We start from the raw sequence: 8,770 nt of genomic DNA on the forward strand, positions 1-8,770 counted from the left end.
TGGTATAGTCCTATCAAAAGTGATAGAAGAGAAGTATGCTAACAGCGAAAAGAAAACAAGATAGACATTGAGATTCCTCTTTTTTAGGTGAAAAACGTTTCGTTTTTCAGATGGGGAAACGAAAGGACGCCGCTGTCGAAGATGAAGTTAAGAGAGGTACCAAGAAACGCTTCATTTTCTTCTCGGAGGGGAATTTGTGTAACGCTTCAGTACGAGGCTATGCTTTTTGACATGGGGAGGGGGGCTGTTGTCGTTTCAAAAAACGATTACTTACAAATGTGGTACATATTTTAGCAGAATCCCCAGTCGATGAGGGTGGCCACAGGAAAAAGCACAAGAAGAAACATAAGAAGCACAAGAAGAAGGAATACACGGCCGAACTGTCGTCTGAGACCTGCACTAGTGACTCCACTGGACAACCTCAGCTCAAGCTCAAAATCAAGATAGGTCAGTAGAATATTTTTTCAGAAACAGTGTTTTTGATTTTCATCAACATTTAGAGCATTGAACTAACTCTATTTCTATGGTATTATCAACCATCATATGTTTCTGTGAATCTGTGTTTTATCACTTTACCTTCAAACTGGTATGGTAGCTATTTGGCACAAAATTTCGTTATGACCTGGGAAAATGTTTCACCACTACAAGAAGCCGGACGTAAGTCTCTGATCCTGCATTGCACAAAAACACGAAAGCAATGCCGTCCGAATCAATTAAATAAGAAAAAATGGTTTAACCAAACGTGTGCTTCAGCCAGACGAGAACTGCAAAACCTGGCTAAGTTACTATCCAAAAATCCTTGAGACCCACATATTCGGGGCTCCTATTTTGTAAAGAAAAAAACAATACACCAAATTAATACGGAAAACAAGAAAGAATACAAAGAAAATATTTCTAAACAGTTAAACTCATTCTGCGGTAACAACACTTTGGGCTTTTGGTCACTACTAAAAGAGTACAAATCTGATAATAAAACAGAAAATCACGATATGATCCCAGCTGAAAACCTACATGAGCACTTCAATAAGCTTTATGGTGAGGACCCAAACGAAACAGTTTCTAAACCACGTAGCAGTTTTGAAATGCATATAGAGAAAGAGCTATTGAAGTTAGAAAAAAATCTCGAAAATAACCCTTTGGACACTCCGATTAGTAAAAATGAAATCAAACAAGCAATCTCTAAACTTAAGAACGGCAAAGCCTCGGGTAGTGATCTCATTCGCAATGAGATGCTCAGATGCTCAGCGCACATCATTTTAGTACCATTAGTCAAACTTTTTGATCTATTCCTGTCTGCAGGATACTTTCCCCAGGAATGGTGCAAGAGCCACATTGTTGCACTACACAAAGGTGGTGCAAAAGACGACGCAAATAACTAGAGGGGAATTTCGGTGACAAGCTGCTTAGCCAAGCTATTCACCTCTGTTATAAATACAAGACTTACAACATATTTAGATGAATACAAACTAATCTCTCCTAACCAGGCAGGTTTTCGGAAAAACTTTGGTACAAACGACAACCTATTTGTTATGGACTTCTTGATTGGTAAATATATATCCGGTAATAAACGGCTTTACGCCTGCTTCATAGATTTTAGAAAAGCGTTTGACTCCGTTTGGCGCGAGGGGCTCAGATTCAGGGGGGAACTTTAACAACGTAATCAAATGTATGTACGAAAAACCCAACACTTGCGTCAAAACGCCTTCCGGCCTAACACCACCTTTCGTCACTAATAAGGGTGTTAGGCAGGGCTGTAATTTAAGCCCTACACTTTTTAACTCATTCATCAACGATTTAGTGCAGGAGTTAGACCATATAGAATGTTCACCACCCACTCTACATAACCTATTGGTATCTTGTTTGCTATATGCTGACGATGTCGTTTTATTTTCTGAATTCGATAAGGGATTACAGTGTGCCCTAGACAGACTAAATACGTTTTGTTCTAAATGGAAGCTGCAAGTTAACCTAAAGAAAACTAAAGTTATCATCTTCAACAAATCCGGACGATCCTTCCCAAAACTAACTTTCTTGTTCGGACAGGACAAAATAGACATTGTTTCCTCATACTGCTACTTAGGCATTACAGTAACATCTTCAGGCAGCTTCTCTTTAGCCAAAAAACAACTGTCAAACAAAGCCCGTAAAGCCATATACAGCTTCAAATGTCTAACTCGCTCATCAGTTTCGCCCGATAGTTTACTGAGGATATTTGACTCATGTGTCAAACCCATCCTATTATATGGATGTGAAATTTGGGGTACCGAGAGACTGAACGACACGTCACCGATTGAAATTACACATAACCGTTTTTGCAAAAACATTCTTGGTGTTTCCAGGAACAGTAGTAATATAGCAAGTAGATCCGAATTAGGTAGACCCCCTCTGGACATTGAAATTTCTGTCCGTCTCATTAAGTACTGGTTACGCTTGACGCAATTGGACATCGCTACGCACCCATTGCAGAGAGACGCACTCCTATTTCAGCATAGCTCTGTTACACATACTAATAGCCGTAGAAAAACATTGTTACAGCGAGTTAAATAAATCCTTGATTGTAGCGGTTACTCATATCTCTTATACTCTGATAGCTCACTCTGTGACCCCAAATATGTATGTACTCTGATAAGGAACAGAATTTCTGATATGTATATCCAGACATTCCTTCATATTCTAAGTGCCGATACAGGTAAACTGAGATTTTATAAAACTTGTAAATCTGTATACACTAGAGAGAGGTACCTAGAACTTGCTGATTTTGAGTCGCGCTCGGCCATCAGCAAATTAAGAATTAGTGCTCACTCCCTAGAAGTAGAGAGAGGACGATATAAGAGTTTACCAGTGTGCCAAAGAATTTGTAAATACTGTACGTCCAAGGCGGTGGAAGACGAAACACATTTTATTTCCAAGTGTATATTTAACAGTGAAGAAAGAACCGAATTATTTAAACAAGTTATCACGAAATATCCCTACTTTTGCACATTCACGGATGAACAAAAAGCTACCTTTCTCTTGAAATCACAGAACCCACAAATACTAGAAAAAGTGGGACTTTTCGTCTTCCACTGCTTCCAAAAAAAGAAGTCAAACCCAGCTAATTTAGATATAGCCAACAATTGTATATAGTACCAGTAACCTATTGTTACAGCAAAGTCAGACACAGTTTACTGACGCATGTATGTTTTTCCTATGTTTTTATCATGTATTTGCAATTAGCCCACGGGCATGAACTTGCAATAAACTTCTTCTTATAATTTGTGTTATCTTGAAAAATTGAGATTACATCAGAATTCCTGAACAGTGATATAAAGGAATATCTTGAAACCTGACAAGGGTTGTTGTTAATTAGGTCCACAGCAAAAGGAATAATTCAAAACAATCACACTACCAGTATTGTTTGAGGGATCCATATATATAATATAGGATGATTTGCTGCTATACATTACAATACACCCACATGACAAATTTGTACATGTACTTAATTTGTAGGTGGAATGACTCTAGGCACCAAGAACATCCCCAAGATTGCCACGCCTGAGGACAGCAGTGAGGGAGAAGCATCTAACTCTAAGCAGTGGGAAGGTACCAGGCTTCATGTTCATAGAGAATTAAACTGTTACGCTTGACTAGAAGTTGGTGAGAAACGTTCAGACAGCACCTGCCATCTTTCTTCAGCTCTGAATGGGTTGTCACATGACCTTGGAGCCAAAGGTCATACAGATCATGTGATACGAGGGTGTTGTAGATGGGGAGGTGGTTGCAGCCTTGATTGCCGTTAAGGATGAGGATCTGATATGTAATGCCTCTTTAACCCTACGTTCATCATCAATAAAGCCATCTACTCTCCCTATCAAAGGTGGTCTTCTGTTCTGGGTGGTGTCTCTGTGACTCATACATGCTTCATGTTGTTCCTTTTGCTACTTTCAAACATATGTTTTGCACGCTTTCAAACATGTATTTGAACAAATCCTGTCATAGCTTTGCCTCCAAATATTGCTGAAGTACTACAGTTAAATTGATTTGGATTAAGGTGGCTGCAAGAAGGATCTTGTCAGTTCACAGTAGGTTTTAGCCTTTGAGATTGATTGGTTGGTTGATTGATTGATTTATTGATTGATTGATTGATTGGCAGATGAAGACAGTAACCAGCCTCCAGAGGCGGAGGGGGTCCAGCCTAGCATCACTCAGAAGGAGGCAGATGAGAAGGAGGAGGAGGAGTGGCTGGAGGCTCTGGAGAAAGGAGAGCTGGACGACAACGGAGAACTGAAGAAGATGAGGGACCCCACCCTCCTTACAGCCAGACAAAGGTACAACAATGCTCATCCTGTTTATAGTGCAAGTTCCTTTATGCCCTTAAATGTTACAATGACAAATTTTATTTAAAGAAAGAAGAATATGCCATGGCACTTATTTATTTTTGTTCATGAGCGATTTCCAATAATGCCATACATTCCAATACAATAGTGCAAGTTTCTTTTAGAAATAGGTTTATGCCCTTAAATTTTGCATGATAACCAGCAAATCTTATTCAAAGAAAAAAAAGCATCCTATGGGACTTTATTTTTGTTCATGAGCAAGTTCCAATAATGCCATGCATTCCAATGCAATGATATACATTCCAATTCAATGATATATGTAGGAGAAACAATGCATTCCATACATGGTATAAATAAATCAGTCCCAAACATAACAAGAGTCCGTAGGACACAATTCTCCGTGAAGTATTTATAGTATGTACAAGTATTGACCCACACAAATTGCATCTCTGCTCAGTCCAAGTAGTGTTTTAGAGCAAGTAAAGAAAAAGTGTTTGTTTATCTTTTTCTTTCAATACAGGAGTGGTCAACCTGCTGAAAAGTATGTTTTTACAGCATGGCACAGATGGGATCTAGAAATTCCGGGAAAAGTCACAAAGTTAGATCTAGATGGCCCCTTTTCAATTATCAACGAACCATTCAGCCTTACAACTAAGATGTATCAGAAATCACAAATATGCAGTAAATCCTCTTTCCACAATTTATTTCAGGCCAGCCTGATCTATAGCTATCAAGCTATTTGCAATAAAAAAGGCTAATTTATATTATCGTAACATTTCACGAAGGTCAAAGGTCACCGGATCTAACCACCCGGAAGTGACACTGGCGCGCGCACTTTTCTGAGAGATATTTCTCAACAATCTTTCATCCCCTGTGTAAACTTTTTACATTGTCACAGCCTCCGTATTAAAAACTACAAGTGTGGTAAGTTTGAAGGTCCAGAGATTTGCCATTTTCACACTGTGCGTAAAAATACATCGTCCGTCCCGTGCGCACATACTGTATGCGAGTTGCGAGGGACACGGCATACTTTATACACAGACTGGAGCTCACTCGGCACATGTTCGCAGCTAAAACTCACAATTCCCGTTGCCGCATTGGTATGTAACTTGGTATATTGTTTGCTAGGTTGCGTGTGGTGATGCACGTTGTCTATTTTTCAATGTAACAGTGACTATACGATCACAGCAAGTAAGGAAGATTTATACCCCGTATCTGCCTGAAGTATTCCAGTCATGCATAACGGATTATAACATGGTCCCTATGGCAGGGCAGTGGGACATAGCATTAATTATAGGGGTGTAATTACGATATTGGATTGACGTTTAAAGTAGTTATGGTGTAACAAAGCTATTGTGCATCCCCACGCCGAACCAGGCAAACGATATGCCAAGTGACACACCAATGCGACAACGGGATCGTGAGTAATAGCTGCGAACGCGCAAACAAATGCATTCCCAATACTCCCAGAAGGAGGTCATCCTCCTTCCCGGAGTAAAAATGTGAGTATGTGTGTACATAAATGGCAAACAAAAGTCAGTTGGATTGATTACCAAGGTAGTGTCACATGTCCATACCATTATGTACTTGACTTTGCTACTTGAATCCATTAAGAGACATTCTGTTATAAAAGATGATAGGTAAATGTAGATAACAAATACTGTAATTCAAAGGGTGGGCAAAGGGTGCATTGATAGATGTCAATTATACAAATTAAAACCTAATCTGCTTTATTGATTGAATAGAGCTATAATTCCTTAACCATCAATTTTGTAACCCCTTCAGGGCGTTGAGGTACGGGACTCCTGAAGCCACTCAACATCTCCTGGAGCTACCCTCTGGATACAAACCTAAGGAAGAAACAGAAGAAATGATTCAGAAAAGGAGGCAGCGAGCCCAGAAACGGAGAATGCAGGCGGCCAAGAAGAACGAAGAAAGCAAGAAAAAGACAGTGGAGAGGCTACTGAAGAGAGAGGCAACAAAACAAAAGCAACAGAAAGCTAAAACTCTTCGCAGTAAAGGTCATATCCCCATTGTGACTTATATCAACAGCCATGATAGAGTGACACTATCTTTCCCACCGGGTGTGACCTGCCCTTTGACCCCACAGGTTGCGCCCCCACCTCCCAAACCTCAGCAGAAGTGCGGAGTGCCTGGCTGTACCAAACAGAAGAAATATTCTTGTTCTAAGACTGGTGTTCCTCTCTGTAGCTTGGAGTGTTACAGGAAGAACAAAAAGAGCCATGGTTTTGCATAAGGACAACAGTATTTGTAGAGTTACTTCTCATATCAACATGAATCTAATAAGAGATGATAATTTTGTATATACTCATTCATAGTGGCAGTGTACTAAAGCACATCATTAAGCACACTTTTGGTGTGAAGCTGTCAGACTTTTAGTCTTTGTATCTCAAAATATAACTTGTTGCGGAGCTCGTACAAGAGAGCTTGTACAACTGTGTGTCTGTAGTTATTATGGACGTATCAAGTATCAGAAAACACAGTATGATGTTTGTTTTTCATCCTGTCAGACATGTTACATTTAGCACAGCAGCAACGTCAAAGAGCAAGACTTGTGTCTTCTATAGAAAAGAAAACAAATGTTTTAGTTTAATCAGTTCTCAAGGCATATGAAATATTCTCAAGGGTACAATTATATGCATATAAGATGACTTGCTGTTTGAAGAGTTGTTCATTGTAGAACGTGTTACCTACCTTTATCAAAATATACAAGAAATATCATATTATCATTATCCATAAATGATTTGTATGGAAGGTTAACCTGCCACATCGTCTACCAATATGGGAAGACAAAAAGTATGCATTCTACTTTCCTTCTATAATATTTATTTATTTATGTTTTCTTTAAACAGGGTAGGCGCACTCAGTGCTAAACACACTGCTTTTCAGGCGTGCTATGTACAGAACAACATAACAGACTGAATAACATAACAAGGAAATAACATAAACTAATGAACAAAAAGTAACCAAAATAATGATATATACACAACCGAAAAAACATCTCAGCAAAACGCTACCAACCCCCACCAGTAATGCCCTACAGCATTCTTGGCCCTGGTGCTGAAAGCTTTATTGTTGGGTCTCGATCTGTAGAAAATAGAATTTCTAGTGATCTTCCTAACGGCCTGTTTTCACATCATAGAAACAACATGCAACTGGACTTATTTTAGAACTATCTAGAACTTTAAAACGTTTGAACGCTTCTCTAAAACAGTACTAGAATCGGTATTAACATTTGCATTAAGAATACAAGGCCGTACGGGTTACGTTTAGAGGGTAAACGTGCTCCCTAGTGCTACAAATATGCAGACCTATTATCACAGCAACGGCTTGAGTATGGAACCGATATTAGATAGAATTCCTGGTCTTAATGATGTCAAGTAAGCCACAGGTGCTGTTCTCTCATACAATTATTTATTCATAACAGTGAAGAAAGGAAGTGTGTGAAAATGTTGATCGTTCAAAACGTAAATATGTTGGATTGAATGTTAGCTAGTGGAAAATCAAAGACCTATTCCACAGAAACTGTTTGAATCAATGCCCTTTGCATATTTCTCCATGTTGTCGGCTGACGTGTACGCCGTAGACCAAGAGGATAGAATAAGGATGCCATTCCCTAGATTTCTCAATTTCTTTGACTTGAAATTGAAAAGCAGCCGCTGGAATGTCACTTTGGAAATAGTATAGGTAGAAATGCTACTTTCTACGGAGTCACAACTGTTGAAAATTCAGCACCAGGGCCATGCGTGCACGAATAGCTTAAATATAACAACGTTTGAAAGATCCAACATAACGTATGTCGTCATCAGTCCAATTTGCGCGAAAGCAAATGACTAATGCATAACATACAACTTGCGTGGGTGGCTACGACAACTCTTCGTGCATTAAAACATGACAAACGTAGACAACAGAATGTCAGGTAAGCAGTTCTGATTTGAGTCGAGAAAACCCCTCACTTGTGTCTAGACTTTTAAGACACATCTGTCTGCGGTGTATCTGTTTCTCTCGTTTATTCAAGTCGTCTTTGTGGATATTCAACCTCGTTGCGACACAGCGCAAGCGTCTGAAAATAAGTTTTGTAAGAGGCGGCTGGTTATCGAGGTGTCATGGCGAGGCGGCTCGTAGCTGTGTTCGTTCTCCTGTGGCATTTAGTGCTGGTTCCGCCTGCTGCGCTTGGAACAGGGAACGACAGCTGCTACAGCTACTGCAATATGGGAATAAAAGGTAAGGCTTCATTTGTGACTCGTAGATTTAAAGAGAATTGTTCTGTGATGTATTCGGCAGAAACTTTCCTTATGCACACCCATTCATACAGTATGCTAGCAGGAATATCTGCGAGCTAGCGCTCTAAATGCCGATGTTTCTCTCGGTCGACTTGTGACGCGATTTTTTAGAGAACGGTCGATGTTCGCAGGTTCCCGATCCCTGTCTAG

The 8,770-nt window shown here is 39.7% G+C and overlaps 1 protein-coding gene across 2 annotated transcripts; it reads left to right on the top strand.

Moving 5' to 3' along the window:
• Nucleotides 1-8: 8 nt before the first annotated feature.
• Nucleotides 9-7,063, top strand: LOC136447913 (INO80 complex subunit B-like). 2 transcript variants are annotated; one of them, XM_066447054.1, is made up of 5 exons: nucleotides 9-156; nucleotides 295-447; nucleotides 3,490-3,582; nucleotides 4,133-4,307; nucleotides 6,102-7,063. In XM_066447054.1, the coding sequence occupies exons 1-5, from the start codon at nucleotides 111-113 to the stop codon at nucleotides 6,571-6,573; spliced, it is 939 nt and encodes a 312-aa protein (XP_066303151.1). In that variant the 5' UTR covers nucleotides 9-110; the 3' UTR covers nucleotides 6,574-7,063. The 2 variants fall into 2 exon arrangements, with proteins under 2 accessions (XP_066303151.1, XP_066303159.1); XM_066447062.1 differs by having other exon boundaries at nucleotides 298-447.
• Nucleotides 7,064-8,770: the final 1,707 nt, after the last annotated feature.

The sequence above is a fragment of the Branchiostoma lanceolatum genome, chromosome 1, assembly GCF_035083965.1.
Source record: "Branchiostoma lanceolatum isolate klBraLanc5 chromosome 1, klBraLanc5.hap2, whole genome shotgun sequence".
In the NCBI taxonomy this organism is placed as follows: Eukaryota; Metazoa; Chordata; class Leptocardii; order Amphioxiformes; family Branchiostomatidae; genus Branchiostoma; species Branchiostoma lanceolatum.

Bases quoted from the DNA above. Each gene is read 5' to 3' on its own strand.
- LOC136447913 (XM_066447054.1), top strand. From the start codon at position 111: ATGGGGAAACGAAAGGACGCCGCTGTCGAAGATGAAGTTAAGAGAG. The intron at 448-3,489 runs GTCAGTAGAATA...CTTAATTTGTAG, and splicing joins CAAGCTCAAAATCAAGATAG to GTGGAATGACTCTAGGCACC. The intron at 3,583-4,132 runs GTACCAGGCTTC...ATTGATTGGCAG, and splicing joins TAACTCTAAGCAGTGGGAAG to ATGAAGACAGTAACCAGCCT.